Source organism: Solea senegalensis, linkage group LG6, assembly GCF_019176455.1.
Source record: "Solea senegalensis isolate Sse05_10M linkage group LG6, IFAPA_SoseM_1, whole genome shotgun sequence".
NCBI classification, from domain to species: domain Eukaryota; kingdom Metazoa; phylum Chordata; class Actinopteri; order Pleuronectiformes; family Soleidae; genus Solea; species Solea senegalensis.
The window spans coordinates 15687276-15710070 of NC_058026.1; the positions used below are offsets into that span (position 1 = coordinate 15687276).

Genomic DNA, 22795 nt, shown 5'->3' on the forward strand with positions numbered 1-22795 from the left:
TGAGTCAAAAGAGACAACGAAGGAGACAGTAACATGGACACCTGCTTGAGATTGGTGCCTGACTCAGTGCTCAAAGAATACATATACATATACATATACATATAGGACATATATACAAATGGAGATCGTGGGAAGCTGCTTTTTTATATTGATAAAGAATAATTGATTCAAAAATCATATTGCAATAGCAATTGTTCCTGTTTTATTGACCATATAATGAAATCACGGCTCCATGGTGCTGTTTTATTTAAAAACTTATAACTAAACACTATCACACTCAGTTTGAATCAACACAAAGTAAAACAACCTCTATTATTTCCACTCACAAATATTTTTTTAGCCTGTTATTCGACTTCCTCTTCAATGAGATGAATTTGTCAGTTCATTAACCAAGAAAAACAACAGTGTCTCCGTTGGTGAACGTCATCGTATTCTTGCCGATCGGCCGATGACAGACACTGAGCTGAATATCAGCTCATATTGATACAGCGTCTCTCCTAATGACTCCACCTCTGTCCCCTCCTCCTCTCAATAACTGTGTTTGGCCTCGGGCTAAGTTGGACAGGCTGACGCTTGCTTATGACACATGTCACATCGGTGTTAGTCAATCAGCAGTGTCAGGCTCCGTCAGTGCTTCTTCCTCTGTCATCACTCTTTATATTGTGATATATGTTTTAATTCTCCAGATAAATGTATATATACATGTATACATATACATACTTATATACATATATATATACTTATATACATATATATATATATATATATATGTATATATACATATATATATATATATATATATATATATATATATATATATATATATATATATATATATATATATATATAGACATATATATATATAAACAATATTTAAACCAATCAGGACTGAAAAATGAATGGTGTGGTTAAATGCTTCATTTGTCAGGTGTGTGTGTCTGTGTATGTTTACATAATCTAACTCTACTTTATTATTTAAATCATGTTTTCAGCCTCATTCATGCATTTAACATGTGTTTGGAGAGCAGTGTAACAGTTTTGTTGTTTGTCCTTTCTGGTACAGATGTGGATTAGCTCGATGTCTTGTGATTCGCTTCATGCAAGTATTAGTGTGTGTGTGCATGTGTGTGTGTGCATGTGTGTGCGCGAGTCTCTTAAGTTTATGTCACGTTGCTCTCGGCTGTGCTGCTGGACTCTGTGAAGTGAAACGAAGTGACACAATGGAGGTTTCAGAGATTGGGGCAGTGTGTGTGTGTGTGTGTGTGTGTGTAATGCACATGTGCGTGTATTTTTGCGTAACACAGCAAGAGAATCCCAGATGCCACACTATACAGTGTCCCTCTCTCTCTCTCTCGCTGTCTTCCATCTCATGTGTGAATGCTTTTGGGCTCAGTGTGTTTACTAACTGACCTACATTCCTGGAGCTTTCAGTCTTTCTTTCTTTTTTGCCTGTGGCTTTAGAGACTTTATTGCCGTTATCTCATCCAGCCAATCACATCCTCTACCTCGCTCCCATCCAATTGTAGCACCAGGCCTCATGCCTGGGCAAGAGACAGGGATTGAGAGAGAGAGAGGGGGAGAGAGAGAGAGAGAGAGAAGAGGAGGAGCTGTAACATGATATAAGATACTGACTACAACTTAATATAAGTGTAAAATAAGTGTAAAATTGTAGCGGTTCGTCAAAGAGAGGCAAATGTGTCCTGTGGTCACTTCCCCTTGGAGCTGTGAGAGTGCAGGTGCTCCTCACACACATGCTTCAGACGCTGACGTGAGAGAAATTGGAGCTAGAGTTGCTCAGTCATCCGTTTTCTACTGCTTTATCTGCCACATGAGGTTCACAGGGATCGGGTCACACTCTGGACAGGTCATTAATGTAATGCTCATTTTTTATTTTTTTAAACATATACAGCTCCACTCTCGCGAACGCAGCCATTCTTCGACTTTTACGTCATCCGCCTGCAAAGATGTTTGTGAAAATGTGAAAAGCATCCAGATACTGTAGAGGCCTGTTTACCTTTAACTCTCAGTGGTGAATTCTTACGCCACAACCCTAATTATTTTACCCTAAAGCTTGAAAGCAGGGCTGTGTTTCTATATGAACACATGAAGCAGGAAAGGAGGAAAAGAATTAAAGCTTTTGAAAATTCTTTGAAGCTTCCCCATTTCTTTTTTCTTTTTTGTTATCAAAGCTGTCTTTGTAGGCCACATGAATTTTGCATGTGCAGGTTTAAGGGAACTTTGTGATGTGCCTCTGTGTGTGTGTGTGTGTGTATTCCACCATATACGACTTTACTGTTTTGTGAAGCGAGGACAGGGGGGGCGGGGTTTGTTGCTGTCCGTCAGAAAAGGTTGATAGGATGACTACATTAGTGAAAGGTTTGAGTTTTGGCTTTGACTGATTTAAATCATTAACTATTTGATTTTTTTTCCCTTGGCGTTTAAGGTTTGAACTGTGCTATTATTTAAAAACTGAATTTTGTTCACTTGCCCTTTAACAATGTTCACTACTATGATTTACAGAGAATGTCCTTGTTTTTCAGCATGGCCTTGTTTTAGAGGATGTGTGTGTGTATGTGTGTGTGTGTGTGTGTGGGGGCTCTCTAGCTGTACACTAGTTTTGCCGTTCACTTATTCACACCCATTCACTCACCCATTCATACAACACATCTATGTCACATACCTTTCATATTCATTCAAAGTCATGAGCTCCTTGACTCTCAGTGTTTTGCCCATGGACACATGGGCACATCAGTGCCTGGAATCGAACCCTCGACCTTCTAGTTAAAAGACGACTCGAGCAACCATGTCCACCATCGAATGCATTAATAACACACTCGAGCTCTTTAATGAACCTAAACCTTCACAGATCAGTATCTCGAAACATAAACTAAAAGCTAAAGCTGAATCTAAACCTTAACTCAAATTTAAACTTAAACCAATTCGGACATAAACCTTAAAGCTGCAGTATGAGTAGAAAAAACAGTTTGGTTATTAGTATTATTATTATTATTATTTTTCTTTCAATGAGCAGGACAGACACACTCAGTTCATAAATGACAGATGACACAATATTTACATGTAATATATCGTGTTTATTGTTTGACTTACTTTGAGGCTGTTGTTTTTTATTTTGTTGCTGTTTTAGAAGAGCGTCCGACAGAAGTGTCCATTCTCTCTGAACTTGATCCCTGACGTGTGAATGTATATTTTCCATAACTGGTGGATCATTTTCATGATTCATCCACAAGTTTCTTGGTCTTGCCTCGCGGACAAACTGTTTAGAGTTGGATGATTTAAGGTCAAAGAACATAAGATTCTTTTGAAGTCAACAACTTTGCGTTGTATGAGTTTTCCCGTCAGCAAGCTGTCGGAGTGTGAATCTTCGCTGCTGAAGGAGCTGAGGTGACGCGGCGGCTGTCGTGAGGTCATCTTTAATCATTTTATAACAAAGAAAACACATTTGGATGCAGGCTGTGTTTTATTCAGCTAGTTTATTTTTTCAATTGGAAATACACGGCCCTAGACATTGACCCTCTGTGGAGAGACAAGTGGCAATACCTGAAGGAATTGTGTGTGTGAGTGTGTGCACATGTTCTGTTAACCTTTCCTTCTTGCTGAAAACACACACACACACACACACACACACACACACACATGCAGATTCGTTCACATAGGTGTGCTTGTGTGTCTTTGTCTCTGTTTCTGTCTGCCTTCATTTCCATTTAATAGAGGATGAGGGAGGGGGTGGGGTGGAGTGTGTCAGTGTGGGGTGGGGGAGGCGGTGGTGTCCAGGTTGAAAAGTGCGATATGTATTTATGTTTCTCTATATGTGGTTGCCAAGCAACAGCGAGAATGAGGGTATTTACAGTTAATAAAAACTGAGTGACATTAGCTTGGGTAGGTAAAGCGTTCCAGTGCTTTAAGATCAGGGAAGTAAGATGAGTGTGTGTGTGTGTGTGTCTGTGTGTGTGTGTGTGTGTACATTATAATTGCTCAGTCAAGCTTGTCTCTGTAGATATTTCTGTGCGTTTCTGTGCGTTTGTTTCTTGTTTGTCCAAAAAGCCTCTGCATTAGCTTTGGCCTTGTCTATTATCTTTGTGTGTATCGCTGTGACGCCTGTGCTCGTGCACTGTTTTCTGTTTGTTTTTAAATAACGAGCTTCCATGCCATTGTCTGAATGTATGCGCTGTGTGTGTGAGACATGCAGGTTAATTCTTATTATTGTCACTTTTCATAAAATATTTAAATGGGTTTTAATATTATATATGTATATATATATATATATATATATATATATATATATATATATATATATATATATATATATATATATATATATATACATGCATTTACATTTTCTCTTCTCTGTTTTTGTTGCTGGTGGATGAAAACAAAGGAGGCTGTACATCAGCAAAATATGCCCCACGGGGGAGGGGCAACATTTTCATTTATGTTCCTCATGCTTCAAAAGATATAAAATAATGATTCAGGCATCCTTTCCAATTATTTTATGCTCCAAATATTTTATTTTGACAAATATAACCCATGTAATTATATTTTGTTGTTGTTTTTTTATAACTTTTATTACATATGATATTCTCCCTGTGGTCACAATGCATTAATATAACATGTTTTCTGTTTTTCACAGGCTTTGAAAGCATCTTGGAAGGCTTGTTTGGGCCGGGACTAGTCAAAGATATCACACTTTTCCAAGGTAAATACGCACTAAGATAACACAGAGAAACACAAATTCAACCACTAAAGTTACATTTACATATATATAAATATATATATATATACTTATATATTGTCACTGATTGTTTACTGAAAATGCTAATACAAATGCAGAGTGAGCAGAGTGAAAAAACAAAAGTGAATGCAGCTGCTAAAACATCATTCATGGTCAAAGCGTGACCAACAGAAATTCTCCCGCACAACCAGTTTGTTTGGTCTGTTTCAACAAAGGTGAAGGCCATTATGTCACAGCTGATCTCACAGATTAAACAACAACCAACTGATGGTTGTAAAATTTTGTTTTGCACTTGTTTTTGCATCAGATTAGGCACTGGTCCAATGTCCATTGTTCATGTCATTGGCAAAGGTTTTCAGATTTTAAAGACGTCGTGTGCAACTTCTAAATACAATATGTCACTTAGGTTCAAACCATTGTCAAATAAGTTTGACAATCACAGTTGACAATCACAACTTCACAAAAATCATTTCGGCTCCAAACGGGTCACCTGGCAATGTGCAGTATTCACACAAATTTCTGCTCATGAAGACCAAACAGAAGCAGAATAATACGAGCAACAACAGCAACAAAAATCACCACATCTCATGTAACAATAGCCAGAAAATTCAGAAAAAAAGAAGGTTCTTGAATTAAAGATACATACATACATACATACACAGGTATACGCTTCATGAAGTAAAGGCTCTATATTTCTATGGAGGCCCAGGAAGATAAGTTAAGGAAGGAAGTTAATTGGAAGCTTGGAAAATTAAACATGTAAAAATTAAAGATGTTCTATTGCAAGATCCCACAAAAGTGCAGAAAAGAGTGAGTGAGTGTGGTGGAAGATTTGCTGCAGTCATTGAGGTCCATAAAGAGGACATTGTACACACGATGAATGCATTCAATAATGAAATAAGTCAATGTGACAACACAGGCCAGTCGTCACTGTTTCTTTTCAAAGCACTGATTTTATTTGAGGCCAATCCCAGAATGAAACTGTATGAACCTCACCCACAGGTGTGTGTGTGTGTGTGTGTGTGCACTCCACCCTCGTCTTTGTTTTTGGTTTCCATGGATCAAACCGACCCAGAAGTGCATTGACCTAAATAGATGTAAGATCACCAAAAGCACATCTTTGCTTTTTTCTTCCCTTCCATGCCAAATTCCAGAGCCTTCTATGTCTCACTGATGATACTTTTTCTTTTTCTTTTTTTGCAAAGTAAAAATGTTTTCTCTATTTCTAGAGCAGCCTAAAAAAGGTACCGGTTCTTTGTGACTTCTTGGGCATTCTTGTAAAAAAGGAACGCTAAATCAGGCTAAACACAAAGACATGTTCAAATAAAACACTCTTACACTGCTTACTCATGGTCCTCCACTTCAAATTAAGCAAAAACCTAAAACAAGGGCTGAGTAATTACATCAATTATATTATATGTATATATATGTATTATATCAATATCAATATAATATAAGTATCTGTGATGACTGTTGCATTGATATTGTTTTTATATTGACTATATTTATCAAATACACTAAATATTATAAATTAAATATTATTTATTGATTAAAAAAAAAGATTCAACACATGTAAATATCCTTCATTTAACATGAAAAGCCAAAGAAATAAAACAGGCATTATCTGAAATGAAAGGCAATAGTAAGTGCATTTTAAGGTCATGTAATACAGATACAATAAACAGTATATATTTTACTTTACAATGTATTGTCACTCTCCTTTGAGAAGCATACACTTTTCATGAGACTTCATATCCACATTACATCTCCCAAACCCTGAACATGTCATATCACCCAGCCTTATACAAGTATTGATTTGATTTATATCGCGATATATATCGATATCAAATTAAATACAGAGCAGCAGCCGTCAGCAGGGCTGTAATGTTATTAGAAACGAAAAACAATGGCGGCGTTAGACGGACGACACCTTCCACAGAGCTGTCATCCAAGCTCATTTAAAAACAATCTATTATACAATACATCAGAAATAGTTTTCAGTGCTCAGGATCCCTGTGTGTTTTTAGACCTCTCCTACATGCGTCTCCTCATTTAATTAACATAATGCAACATTATGGGCTATTATGGCACTGAGCACCACAGCCAAGTTGTGGGGGAAAGCATACACTCACAAAATATGGTCAAATTCACCATAAGATTGATATATTATGTATATATAATATCATATCATATGATTGGCTGCCCGTCTCCAGCTCAGGCCCAACCTCAGCTAAACACCCAGCTCCCGCTCTTTCTCTCCCTCATTCCCTCCCATCTCAGCTAAAAGGAGGTCAACATGGCGTCCTGTAGTCATGTGACCCCCTCCCCCATCAACTTAAGGCATTTTTAGAATATTTCCAATATTTTCACTCATATATCACACTTGCATGCACACTGTCTCTGAGTGAAGCAGCCGCTCATGCACACGGTCGCCACATGAGCGACTCAGAGACTTCCATACATTTTGACAGAAAGCCAAAATGTGTTTCATAAATCATCAGCCTGCAGTGGCGCTCATCCCTCTCCACATCAGTGATTAGTGATTTCCAATATTTCCCAGAATTCCACTCAAGAGACGTGGCACAATATTGGTGCCTGGGCTGCAGTTGTTCATCAAGCTGTCTGAAAATTTGCCATTTGACCATGTTGTGTTGATGTGCAGTAAAGATATGCAGTTATAAATAACACGTGGATATCTTTAGTCTATGTGTGGATATAAAGCTGCACACAGGTTGTTTCTCTGCACTCTTTAAAGTTTTCTTTGAGAATGTTTGTGTTTCTAAACAATTTTAATTATTATCAGATAATACCTGCTTTATTTTTTTGACTTATTAATGTTCAATGAAGGATAGTTACGTGTGTTCAATTCTGCTATAAGTGTTATTAAGTGACTTTTTAAAAACAATACAATTGTGCCAATTCCATTTATTTTTTTATATATCATTTTTATATATAATATATATATATACATATATATGATGATTATCAATGCAACAGCTTTAAAAACAGTATCCAAAATCTTAGATATATTCCCAGAGCAAACAGTATATACTGATGTTTGTTTTGTTTTTGAAAACTTGTTCTTTCCATTTGTTTCTTCCACATGAAGTGATATTTAGTGACTACACTATTTGAAATCCTTAGTTCACATTAAATTGCAGTAAACCAGGAATTTCTCTTTGGACTTTGATGCAGGAGAGTGAACAGTGAACAAAGTGTCAAATACTTCAGTTCACAGTCTGAAACAGCTGTCAAACAGTGAGATAAAGGAGCAAAAGAAGACCCTGGCACCTGAATCTCTAGACCCACAATACTTACCCTCACCACAAACACAAGCCTATTTAACCTCAACCATTATTTGAATGACTGAAAAATGTGCACAATCCAGAATGTTGGTTCCCACAAAGCCGTGGGAACCTGCAAGTTTTGGTGGACTTTCCAGTTTTGCCACACAAACATATACAGTAAACAGACCCTCATTCAGGTTTCTGTAAATATGAAACAAAGAAATAGTTTCTTGTTTTATTATGAGAGTTAGGAAAAAACATGTTGCCATGGAAACAATGACCTGATAAATTAAGTGCATGTAAATGCACAAATGCAGCCAGTTAAAGATTCATGCAAACAGTCTCTCTCTCTCTCTCTCTCTCTCTCTCTCTCTCTTTCTTCCTCTCTCTCTCACACACTCACACACCCAGACAACTGTGAGGGTTGGGGGTCATGTTAGCAGTGGGACTGGAGCTAATTGGCGCCTTCCCAGGGATATAGCAAGTGGCACAACCGCAGGGTTCAAGCACAGCTCACCTTTAACCTTTCCATTACAGTAAGAGGAAGAGATAAAATGGGTGAGTAATAGACTGTCCATTTATCTGTGGCACGATGGGAAGAGACATACAGTAGCAGTGATCTGTTATATTGTTAAGAACACAGCATGTATGTCCACCCATGACCACACGTGCACAGTACTTTGTGTCTTAACACCAGCTGTATAACCTTGTGGACCATGTCAGGCTCATTTTATGATTTGTAGTAATAATAAAAGACACCACTGATCTTAAAGGCAGCTTATTATCTTCTTATTTTGCCTCAGTGTAAAAAAAAACAACAATGGTTGCAGCTGTGTGGTTAAAATAATTATGACAAATATCTGCTAATATCGGACAACTCACGATGCATGAATTAAACGCCTTTTTCCTTTTTATCTGTCAGGGCAAACTCCTGAAACAATGACTAAAATACAGTGTCCATTCTCAAATGACAATAGTCCAAGATTATCTCCGAGTTATATGTACGTATATATATATATATATATATATATATACACATATATATATATATACATACGTATATATATATATAGTCCATTAACTCAGCTGTAAGACGCCCAAACTTAAATAGCATTGCCACCACATTCAGCCAGGCATGAATCCTGGACCGGACCCATGTTACTGTCCTCAGTCTGATGACCGAACCACCACTGGCAGCTTTTGGGTTGAAATTAGCAAATGCAAATAGAGTTTGCAATTATCTATTGACATCATTGACAAGTTGTGCACTGTGTCACTGAGGATTACCAGCGATTGAATTTGTCTTGACTTAACCTGCTGCTTCCTGTTTTTTCTGTATGTAACGTAGATTGTGAGCCGGAGGAAGTCTCTGACTGGTCCTTCGACGAAAACTGTCTCTTCTGCTGCTTAAGACGTGAAAGAGTCAAGGTAAGAGACACAACATGTTTAGATGACTTACCAGAAGTGTGAATGTTTGGCTTAGCCTAGTATAAAGGAACATCATGAAACCTATTTGTAATTTTTATATACATTTTAAATGAATAATTTAATGATTTTTTTTTAGTCTGCTGCCATTTTTACCATGAAACAACCCCACCCCCTTCGACACCCCCCACCACCACCACCACCACACACACACGCTTGTTATTAGTGTTTTTCAACCATCACAGGCTTGACCTCGATTTATGAAAGGAATGTGCCATAATGATTTGGAGGTGTGTGTGTGTGTGTTCTTGTATTTGTCAGGACCTTGTCAGGATCAGTATTCCTCATAGTCCAAAACCCGGTCCTTATGAGGCAAAACCTAAAAATGTACACATCTGTACACATGTACACATCTAGGCACTTAGTTGTGATGGTTGAGGTTAGGGTAAAGGGTTTGGGAATGCATTTGGTCCATGATGTGTCCTCACTAAAATATAAAAACCAGCGTGTGTGTGTGTGTGTGTGTGTGTGTGTGTGTGTGTGTGTGTGTGTGTGTGTGTGTGGTAAGATGATGTAGACATGAAATGTAAAGTGTAAATTAGTGAGACTCCCACAGCTACAGGCCAGTTTTCATCAGTGGCCAAAAAGGTGATTGCAGCAGAATAATAATGAGTCTATTGGACACACAGCTCGATGCACATATACATATTTACATGGATTTTGTGGGACTACTTATTCTGCTCGAGACACAAAGCAGTTGTGTGATAGTTGTACTTGCCTCAGCAGAAATGCCATGGTTGTACATTTGCATATGCGCATCGGTTTTTATTTAGGGGACTTTGCTGTGTGTTAATAACCCTGTATAATCACCACAGAAGAGGCAGATTCATCCTTTAGAAACAACAACAACAAAGCAATCAAACTGACTTTATTGTTATTGTACATTTCAAAAAAAGCAGCACAATTCAAAATGATTTTCAGACAAAGTGGCAATAAGACAATGTTAATCATGGATTTGAACTAGTAAAGTGTAAAACATTTGGATTCCATGGAGAGGTAATTGTAATAATGATATTAAACCTATAAACATGGACAACAACCTTAAATTGATCAGAATCAGAATTGGGTAATAAAGAAAATACAGAGTAGAGTGCAATTATTTTAACTTATATTTAAGGAGCCATGATCACTGAAATTCTCTTTAGTTGATCAATAATGACTTAACATCACTCATCAAAACATATTTGAATAAGTAAAACATATAAAGGTTATTATTAGAGAGATAAGATAAAATTGTGGTAAGTGGCATTAGTCTCTAATGCTTGAATTTGATCAAACATAAATCAAATTCATTTGATTTAATTACATGCTCATAGATGAATGGATTCAAATGAAACCAGAAGTCTTAGTCAGGAGATGAGACTTTCTGAAAAAAAACAGGACTCAATGTTCGTGTTGTCACTTAAATTTTTGGGATGTTTCCCATCCACATCTTTATTTTTGGAGTGTGATGGCACAAGTGAACAGGGGGCAAAACGAAGGAGGGAAGGAAGTAGGAGGCACCATCCTTCCCTCGGCCCACCGACTTGTTTTTCGACTTGACCCCACTCTGACCTCCAGGGTCGACCATCTGTCTCCTTAAAAAACAACCCGGCTTCCCCACCACCCCACTGCGTCAACCCCCATCTGTCGCTCTCTGTCTGCCTTTTCTGTGTCTCAATTTGCTCATGCTAATAAAACCACAGCACTGAAAACCAACAAAAAAAACAACCTCGGTGTAATTACAGCCACAAAGACGAGAAAATAAATCTAAATAATTCACAGAAATATCAATTAAAACTCTAACCCTAACAGGGATTAGAGGAGATCTTTGCTGCCGTATCGTCTGATTGGTCAATAATTATGTTTGCCTCATAGTGTGCAAATAAAGGTGAATTTTGCAGCAGGCTTAATTGTATTCCTCTTCTCACTCAATACAATTTTCATCTTTTATTAATCTGTCAGGGCTTGAAGGCTTTCCCAGTTTCACTGTTATTACTGTCTGCTTGTTTGTGAAATGCCAGAGGAGCTTCAGGAGGTGGGAACAATTGATTCATTGATCTGAAGCCGAAAGCAGAGAGAGACAGAAAGAGAGAGAGGGAGACAGAGAGAGAGACAGAAAGAGAGAGAGGGAGACAGAGAGAGAGAGAGCTGAGGGGTTCAAATATAGAGAGGGACCACGAGGGATGGACTTAGAAGGACACTCTTGTCTCTGTTAGTTTCTTTGTCTCTTACCATTTACACACACACACACACACACACACACAATTCCCCTGTTTCAAAGACAATGGTGACACACTCGTTACAGCTGACAACCACAAACACTAATGGTGGGTGTTAATCTCTTCAACATGTAGAGTCCATTCACGTTCACATTCAGCTGCGCTGTCTTTCTTTTGTAATATTCCCTCAACGTCTCGACCCTGGACTTCCTGACGGAGCAGTCTGATTGGCTGCAAGCTTTAAAAAGGGCCTGTTCCCAACAATGGGGCCTCACTCATCCACCCTGCCGCCACTCCGCCCTGTGATGTCACGTTATTGGTTATTGGTTGATAATCACAGGCGCCTGTACACATGAAAACCAGTTCAGGAGAATCGGCTGAAGTTATTCTCTTGTATCGTATGTATGTTGTATTTTTATCCACGTGGACCTGGTGCTTTGGGAGGTTTTTCCCTGACCCATTTCTGTGATTAGATTGTATTCATGCGGCTGCGTTACAGCGCCACATATAGGCCTGACATATGTACTACAGCATTTAGAGTTGTTGTGGCGGATCTCGTCTGGATGATGACACGTCTTGAAACAATGTTTAGAGAAAACTTTTTTAAGAATGAAAAAGAAAAACATCATATAGGGAAAGTGGTGTGTGTGTGTGTGTGTGTGTGTGTGTGTGTGTGTGCATGAAGCTATAGTGTCTGTCGGAGACGTGTTGCACACTGTTATTATCGACTGTTATTTCTAACAATGGGGAGCACAAGTTCCATTTGCGTTTCTGACTTCTCGTCTGGTCACTCCCAATTCTGACTATCAGTGTAAATAGAGCACAGCATAAATATGCTTCAAATATATAATGTGAGTAGACCAGTAGAAATTGACAAAATATGACTGAAACATGACTGTGAATTTTGGCTGCACCCTCTCGTGATGACTGGTCATGTGCTGTGAGATCATGTGAGCAGGTTAGGTAGTTAGTTAGTTAGTTAGCAACACATACACCACCCAATCTTTCCAGTTTCACAAGCAAATTACAGGCTTTAATTAAATGATTAATTGCTATAATGACTACGGTTGTTACTAATCTACACTAATGAATATGGATGTATTTTTAAATCATCTATATAATGGGATTCTAGTTACTAAAATGATCAAATATTCAATAAGATAAATAGATCAGGCTGTAGTGCCACCACAAGATGTTCCATGATGAACACAGTCAGAGATCTGGAGCATAAGCAGCCAATTTCAGGGCAGAGAATGTGGACATCTGCACGTTCCTGTAGTTTGCAGTTAGGAGAAGATGAAGCAGACCTTTAAACACGTGTTTGTCTCTGCAGGACCACAGCGCAGAAAACGGTGGCGGCAGCCAGGAGCTGTCTGAGTGTGAAGACTTCAAACGGGAGCAGTCACGGATCACTCGGCTGGAGAGACAGGCCCAAGACTTCCTCAATGCTGTGTTCCACAGAAAAGGTACCACACACACACACACGCACAGATTTCTTAACTCATTACCACATCCCCTCTGGTCATGAATAACTCGAGTGTCTTTGTGTTTCCAGAGGTGTATTTCAAACAGGTTAAGCCAGAAAATTTGGTTAATCCCCATGAGAAATCAAAACCATTTTAATGTAATATAAAACCTATAGGGAAGCATATAGTGAATATGTCAGAAATTCCTAACATTTAATTATTTTCTATATGTACTGGAGTTGAACACTGACCAATTAAAGCTTGGGAAAGTCATTTAAAATTATGAAAATGGCCACTGCTACAATGTTACATCTGCTCAAACATGGCACAGATCGCACCAAATTACAGGAGAATAACCGTGAATGTGAATTGTATGGACAAGGTCATATACATTATTATATTTTGTTAGAGTCATGTCAAAGGGAAATATCTATGACAGTCTATGAAAACAAAGTGTGGCCATTCTTTCTGCAATATTATAATTATCAAGGATAGATAGGTTAAGAAAGGGTTGCTATATAATATGTTATATATTAGAAAAGAACAGTGTTGATTTGAGTATTTTTTATTATTTATTAAAGGTGCCATATTAATGTTTTTAAGGCAGTTAGACTGCATCTTTGAGGTTTTGTTAGTTTTAACTTATTTTTGCATTTGGGACAAAGGCGTTCTTGCCCTGCAGGTACTGTAGACCTTAAACTGGTTCAGATCTGTGTCAAAGACGATGACCTACTTTTCTGACCTGTACCAACGGTGACATGATTACTGCGGGAGGCCATGTGGGAAACTCTGAGGAAAGTTTCTTTCTTTTTTTTTCATGGTGGTGGTATAATGAGATACCTTTGCTGAATTTTGGAGGGCGGGGACTTTTAAAATAGGGCAAGATTCATCATCTGTGAGTTGCCTGTACACAAAATCCTCAGGGAATACGTCACAATCCTAGAGACGACAAAAAATATACAAGCACAGCCCAAATTATCAAGCATTAGTTCCCTAAAAGTTGATCGAGGAGGAGAACGATGGAGCCTTTTCTGGGCCTGATCAGAAACTGATGAGGTGTTAATGGCACACAGGCTTAAAATTAGACCATGGGAGTTGTCTGGTTCACCGTAGGAGTTTTACATAATTAGTCACATGAGGATTTCTGCGTAAATGTTGAGAGCCAAATATAAAACTGCTATATGATTAATGCAAACATACAGCAACACTACGGAAAGTGGGCACTGATTGTCCCTTATTATGGCATTATTTTATTTCATTGCAAAGAAGTTTTGCATTTGCTTTCACTTAACGCTATAATGATAAAAAAAAATAAAAAAAAAACAAGTCCTTTTTGTTGGCATTTTCTATACTTGCGAATGTTCTGGCACATATGCCACAGCAAATTATTCCGATACCTTTTTGAAGACTCGGTTTACTAACCTTGAGCCTGAGGGCAGAGAGAGGAAGGCCAATAGAAACTGTCCAAAATGTGTAGGCGGCAGCAAAAAGAGAGAAATGTTCTATGAGGTGCAGAGGTTTATCTTTTGAAATTGGACGAGTCTTTGCACAAAATCAATTATACAAAGAACGGAAGTTAACACACAGTGAATGAATTTGTGTTTCTGAAGGTATACATAGGGGTGGAGTGGCTCAGTGGTTAAGACCGGTACCCTGTGTGCGAAAGACGTTGTAGTCGCAATGGTCACAAGTTCGATTCCACCCCTAGCTGATTGTACTCAATTCAACTGTAAGTCACTTTGGATAAAATTGTCTGCTAAATGACATGTAATGTAATGTAACATAACAAACACGCAACGTTTATTTTAAAGCAATTAAGGGTGGATATAAAAGGTATCATGGCGTAATAATATTACAACAAAAAAGGAATCCAAAGGAAAATGGCTTTTTGTAAGCAATTGAAAATAAATGATCTAAACACAATCTAATAAGGAAACAAATTATAAAAACAAGAAAATAATAATAATAATAATAATCTGAACTGATAAAAGGCTGTGGTAAAAAAGAAGTTCCTGGTTTTTTTCTCAGTTTTTAGATTTTTCAGAATAGAAATCCTGCTTCACCATAAATGATTGAATCTGTGCTGTGTAGAACAGTTGACTGACTTGGTAACCACATTAATGGGAGCGTTGAAATGATGGTCTCAGGTCTCAGGTGACTTTTGTTATTTATCTTAATTCTAAATAAGTGTGTCATCCTCATAATTATGGTAACATAGTTTCTCTAATCGAAGCTCATGTGGGTACAAGTGTGTGGATTCTTTGTGGATTCACACAAACACAGAGCAAATCTCTCTTTCATGGAGAGATTGCAGACAGTTTCAAAAACAAAGACAGTGCAGGTGACATGAAATTCACTTCCATTCACGCTAGATATTTAAGGAACTGAAGACTCTAATCGTGTCTTTGAAGAGTTCACACAAAGCAACTGCTGATCACTGCTTAAAAGCTTACCAGTTTACAGACACAAACTTTAGTCACAGTGGCAAACTGTATACTGTATTCCTAAAATAGTATACATTTGAGAGTAGATTTGGCTTAAATCTATTTTTTTCACTGAGCATGAGTCACGTTGACCTCCGCAGGCTCTGAACACAGGGAGAGCATTCAGTACAATGAGCTCCATCTTAGACATTGACTTTGTGTTAGGGCTGAAACTAACAATTATTTCCTGGGTTAATCGATCAGGTTTTTCATCCAAAACAATGTTGAAATCAGTGAGTGTTCCACCAAACCTTCAAACGTCTTGTTGTAATGTTGTATGTTCTTTGTTGGTTTGGTTTAATTATTAAAAACACATTCAATCTCATTGATTATAGTCAAAATAGTTGAGGATTAATATAGTAATCGATCATTAATCAATAAATATTGCATTACCTCGTACAACAGCACAATAAATCTAAATGATCACTAACTTGTTGAAATGTTTGAAAACATCAGGACACACGTCCCCAGTGTCCGTGTTCCTGTTCAATTGAATTTTGTAATATGAAATCTTCAAATCTTGTGGTCAGACAAAAAGCATATCTGACATTATTAATGTGATGCCACAAGTGGGACAGTCATTTTCCAAGAAAAAAAACAAAACATAATACTAAACATGCATTACACTTAAATTAGATTTTGAAACAAAAACCTCGTTATTTAATTCATTAAGCTCAGGAAATCGGATTAAAGTAATAGATGAATGAACAGTGGATGCTGCGGTAACTTTCATGTCATACTTTGTATTGTGGAGTCAAAACAAATTGAATAAACGTCTGAATGTTTGCTGAGTTGCTATATTTCCCTCTAAACTGCAAATGTAAGACGTTGTGTCCTGAGGCAGACACTTATTGTGTTGTGTTGTGTGTTTTTTTTTTTCCATGAGGGAGGGAGGAAACAGATGTCTGTCCAATCAATGCTCGGTCCTAATCAATCCAGCTATACTCACACAGGCGGAGCTGCCCGCAGAGCCGCTATATATAGATGATAAACAGGCGCACAGGCATTGCCCTGATGGGACAAACACATACACTGTCTCTTATTCTGTGGCTGAAACAGCTTTCTGCTCTTAAAGGGTTAAAAAATACACTGAGAAAGACACAAAGACAAGGAGACAAGTCACCCATGATGTTGTATATTAACTTTAAATGAGTAATTAGAAAACACACCTCGCAATTTACAATTTTCAAAAGAAAAAATGACATCATATATATTATATATATTTTTATAGATAGATAGATGTAAAAAAAATATATAAAACTATAAAAACTATAAGTAACTTGAGATGTTGTGAATGCCTACATTCTGTCAATTCTAAACAAAAGCATAAAACCAAAACACTTTCACCAGATGAACAGCAACATGTTATTGATCCTTCCACCTAATTGGCAAATATTTTTAATTTCATAGCTGTGAACAATGGATTTAAAGAACTAAGCAGGTTTATTGGACAATGAATTATTTGGCACAGTAAAAAGAACATTTCTCGTTCTTATTCCATTTCTGAAATTGTATAAAGCAAAAATCTTCAAAGCACATTTTTGTTTTCCAATTAAAAGACGTCTGTGTTCACAGTCAATATCTGGATGTACTTATCTTTAGAAACCTTATGATCACACACTGGGTCATTTCAAATGTAAAATACAGACCCTAACCCTAACCAGGGTGCACTGTGATGTGATGTGATGTCACTGCCACAGTACAGCTGACCTACTGCATACACACTGCTGCACATAATCACACTAAGATTTGAACAACATGTAATCACCAACACATTAGTTCCTGTTGATTGTGTCGACTCAGGAAGCTTCCACTCACAGGGTGGACGTTAAAATTCCTAAACTAAATGTGGAAATGTTTTGTTTTAAATAGAGAAAATGCAGCTTCCTGAGCTCTTGTGTACTTTTACACGAGCCTGCCGTGTTACACAATGGTCATTTCCTATAACAATCACAGCTCATACAGAGATTTCCCAAGGTGGCAGCATGCTCCTGTCAAAATGGAGCCCCATACTGTACATTTACTGACATATTTCCAGGAAACTAAAGCACTTACTGGATTTTTCTCGACATTCAAACAATCTGCAAACTGCTTGAAGGTGTTTGGATCTTTGACAGCAGCACAGAAAACTCAGTGTATGTCTCGTATATTGCCACATTACAGAAGCAACAGACAAGTTCTGTATTTCTTTAGCACTTCAACAAGTCATTATTGTAAAGTCACTGCAGCATCAAGACCCTAGAATGTATGCCAGTACTTAAGTAAATTATAAACACCCCCAAAATACATTATTTGTTAAAATGCTTAGCTTATGGCGTGTTTCCACCGGCTCGCCTCGCCTCGGCACGACGCGGTTATTTTGCGTTTCCACTAGCATAGCACCTTGTACCAGGTACTTTTTTTTAAGTACCTGCTCTGGCGAGGTTCCAGGCGAGACGAGGCAATACTATGTGTGACGTTGCCAGACTGCCGGCCACTGATTGGAGTGCCGTCACAGGAAGAGATGTCCGACACAAGAATCAAACCGAACAATGCCAAACTGTAGATCTGTAGATCAGATTTAACAATCTTAAAAACATCTCCAACAACTTCCAGGGAAATGTCTAAAATGGTGTCTTTAGGGACAGCACTGCTGATCGTGATCGCGAGTGTGTGTGTCACAGCAATTTCATGCATTTCGTGCAGTGATGACTCCGCCCTCTTGAGTAGGTTCTATTTTGTAGTGGATGACGAGCTGGGACCATAGGTGGAAAAGAGGCTTTATATCCAACACTTCACAGCTCCTACTTTGTTTTCTGGCCCCTAATGTTTAGTGTTAGCATCATGGCTAATTCAAAGCCAGCAGCCAAAGAAGTGAATAACAGTCAAAATCACAATTATAATCAAGGCCAAGAGTGTAAACGGATAAGCTCACCATAAGAGACTCGATTTTAACTAATGAATAATATTAATTCCTGTATTATACACAGACTTTAATTAAAGATTGCTGTCAGGAACTAAAGTGGATTTCAACAAATAATCTAAAAAAAAGTGTTTGAGAAACACGTGAGGTACTTGAGGTTTAATGGTGCGAAGAGTGAAAACTGCATCTCCTGTTTGAAGCCTCTCTCCTCCTTGAGCTCACCCTCTTCATCACTTCCATCTTCACCTGCTTTTGTTCCTCCGTCAATTAAATTATTTTCTTTCTTTTTTTTCTCCAGTTGTTTTTCTGGAGTTGTTTTGTCAATTCAGCTTCCATTACCAGTGATTGACACCAAGAGAATGTTATTATCTTCTTTGTTTTGTTATAATGGCTGCAATGCAATTTATCTGCGGCGTTAATCAAGTAAGCGTTTGTCCAAGAAAACTGCATCCTGGTGTCTCAGAGAAGAACAATGAAAGAGAGGCTCATCGGGACCAATTTAAACACATATGCTTCAGTTTGTCTGTCTCATTATACAGTGGAAGCAAAGTTTAAGCCAAAAATGTGTGTATTTTGGCTTAAAAATCATTCCATGAGCAGGGATTACAGTGTCATGTGTTGTGTAACAACAACATCATAATACCATCCAATTCCATTAACAGAGGATTACGTAATCTATCTCAAACAACAAATAGCAGCAGATGTAACAAAAAGCTCTGTGGCAGAGCCGTGCAGCAGCCTGGGAGTGAACGTTTGTCTTAAATGTGACGAAATATGAATGGTTTACAAACGTCTACAAACATTGTTGGAAATGTTTCCTTTTTTTTATTTAGTTTTTCATATATAATTACATCACCACAGCTGACAATTACAAAAGAGCTTTGTGTTTAATGGTTCAAACACTAGTTGTGACACATTCTTCCAACCAGTGTCATATCTTTATTCAGCGGTGATTAAAATTGCTCACCGTTTGGATTTTCTTTCCAAATATATCTCTGTTGTGTTCATAGAGCAGAGATGGTTCTGTTTGTTTTTAATCGTCTGCACAACATGTCATTATTTATTTTTTACAGCGTCAATATTTACAATAAGATAACAGTGACATAAGATATGATAAAATAAGACAAGATCCATTATGTTTTAATGGAACTCACATTTTTTTTAAATGCAATACAACAACAGCTTTAGTTTTGGAACATATCAGTTAAATAATATGATAACAATCATCTGTGATTTACAATCACAGATGTGAAATGCATGTTAATTATAAATTACCTTTACTGTCTTTGATGTTGTGTACATGTCTAAATTGTAAGACTAATACAGGATTATCTTATCTTATCTTATCTTATCTTGTCTTATAGTCTCGTGCTGTAGTAGTAAATTCCTTTGAACAATTGTTTTTGTTTTGCTCACACGTTCTCTGAGCTAAAATCACCTCCAGCACATGCTGTGTTGAAACAGCAATCAGAGTTAAAATCAGAGAGCATGCTGGGAAATCTTAGCTGGAAAATAGCAGCTATGTGACATCATGGTGGTGGATATTGATTATATGCAGAGCAGCATAAATGTGGTTTCTGGGTTATAACATCATATCTACAGGATTAGATTATTTGGGGGCTAATGTATTGTTTGTAGGATTTCAGCATCTGACTCAGTGACAAACAAAAATCCTGCTGTTTATCAAGAGATAAGTACTTTTGTTTAACTGGGACAATGCCAGATTATGCATTAATAACAAATGAGTGTCGTCATTGTCACTGTTTTGCTCAGCGTGTATTTAGCAGTGATTTAATCAACTTGTAGCACATAGTTGGATGGATGGGTTTTTAAAACAAGGTTTGTCTGTGCACACGTGCTCATGGGCATAAAGATCAAAGACTAATAGGTTTAATATTTAATATATATAGTCTTAAATAGGACTTGACAATATTGTTTTTTCAGTGCCAATATTTACTACTTAATGAGGCTGATATTTGAAACCAATTTTACAAACATGTGTTTAAATACCTTTAAAGTCCATCAATACTTTTGCAAGTAATATTTCAATATTTTTACATGATCCCTAAATGAAAAGAATGTAAATGCTGAAATTGCCCTCTTATGAGTTGAGCTAAAGAATAACATCCCAGCCTTTTCTCCTTTTTTCTACATCATTTTGATGAATGTTTGGTAACGGATTCAGATGAGCAGCAAAACTCTGAGCCACTGTAGCATGAGCCACTGTAGCACACTTTTTAATTACTTACTAATATACAACAAGATGTCGATAATTGTCAAAATGTCAAATATCAGCCCCCAATAATAAGACAGGCCGATAATTGGTTGAGATAGAAAAGGAGATTTCTTTATTGTAGTGTAAAAGTGTAAACAAGAAATGGCTCAAGGTATAGTCCAAAGATAATATCATGCTTTCATCACTGTCAATAAGCAGAGTGTTTCATGTGTTTGCTCCTCTGTGTTGTTTCTCTGCAGAACTACCAAGTTTCTCAGACCCTCACATTCCACTAGTGGCTCGTGAGATCATGCAGCGAATGATCCGCCAGTTCGCTGCCGAATATACCTCAAAAACTACTCAGGACGACCTGCCCCTGCCCAACGGCACCATGAAGGACCAAAGCCTACCGAGAGCGGCGTCTCTGGCTCCGGCCCCCTGCTCCCCGCCCGGGCCCCTGCCGGCGCCCAGCTCCCCTCCATCGTCTGCCTCCTCCTCCCCATCCCCAACTCCCGGGCAGGGCCTCAGCCCCACCCCCGCTAATGCTACCACCGCTGCTACCACCTCAGCACCTGCCTGCACCCAGAGCAGCAACGGCACAGGAGCCAGTAATGGAGGAGGGGGAGGAGCTACAGCTGCTGCCTCTGCACAGAACCCCGTCCTCAGCAAACTACTCATGGCCGACCAGGACGGCCCGCTGGACCTCACCGTAAAAAAGAACCAGGTCGACACAGAGCCCAGCCAGCAAGGTGAGAGGAAATGGAAGCCTGTTTTTGTCACTGTGCCATTTTTTTTTTTTTTAATTCTCTGCAGGATTACCAAGACTTTATTTTAATCTACACTACAACCACATGATTAAAATATGATACAATTAATTCAAAAATCTCATGCTGCCAAGGTTCAGAGAAAAATAGTGAATCCACCTTCCAGTGATTAATGAATCACTGGAAAGTGATCACTTGATTTTAATATAATTTACCAATAAAGTCCAACTTGATTTTTAGGGTTACAAGAATTTAATAATTACTTGACTGGACAAAAGTAATTGCCAGATATTTTAATTGAATTACTTTAATTTCACAGATGTTTTGGACCAAACAACTAATCCATTAATCACACATTCAAATTTTGACATTTGAAATTGTCTTTTTTTTCTTGATTTATTTCAACCTTACCAGACAAGAACATAAAAAGATCTTTATTTTTAAAACTGACTGATGAAGCAAACCGGTTCATTTCCAACAAAATCACTGAACATACATCCTCGTCTGGACTGAGCGCTGGCAGATGCTCGTCTCTGAAATATAGCCCATGGTTTCCGTCTCCATTTAATCTAACCAAACCAGCGGGTGGTCGTTGTTTCCATCACCGACCAGGCTGCTGGTTTAAATCCTCAGCCCATTGTTTCAACATTTAACCACATTGTGACCGTTCACCCACTTTAATACCATCTCTTTGGAATCTGCTTACAGTAAGCCTCCTTCATTTTTACTAAAAAGATTTAGGCATTTACTGTGTTCTCACAAGTTGTCTCTCTCACACACACAAACACACAATTCAGACTTTTTTTTATCCTCAAATCTTAAATTACAGCATAATTTTCTACATTTCCTGTTGACATAGTCATGGTTTACTTGTTTAGCGGCTTTAAAATACAAGATAAAGTGATAAAAAATGTGTATTAAGGCAATTGTGCAATAACAATGTAAACGGTGATTTTCCCCCACACACAGACAAGTGTTTCAGTCTCTTAGAAGCACTTCATCAGTCAGTCCAAATATGTTATTTTAGCACTTTGGTGTTCAAATCTTTTAACCCCAACAGCCTCAGTGTCCCCATGAGCTGAAAACACTTATCCAGGAGAGTGAGCATGTGACACACGCTGGTGTAGATGTTTGTGTCCCTCATTCTTTCATTTCTTACTGCTTATTATTTGTGGGTTGAAGGAGGATTTGGAGTCAATCCTGTTTTTTTATTCATGTTGTTCCTTTAAAAAATACCAAATC

At 37.9% G+C, this 22795-nt stretch overlaps 1 protein-coding gene across 1 annotated transcript in view; it reads left to right on the forward strand.

The window, feature by feature from the left end:
• Positions 1-22795, forward strand: part of lcor (ligand dependent nuclear receptor corepressor) — a 74628-nt gene that overhangs the window by 34126 nt on the left and 17707 nt on the right. The window contains exons 2-5 of the mRNA XM_044028592.1: positions 4649-4714; positions 9386-9465; positions 13057-13189; positions 21050-21538. Coding sequence (XP_043884527.1) covers positions 4649-4714; positions 9386-9465; positions 13057-13189; positions 21050-21538 — 768 coding nt within the window. The remainder of the gene's footprint in view (positions 1-4648; positions 4715-9385; positions 9466-13056; positions 13190-21049; positions 21539-22795) is intronic.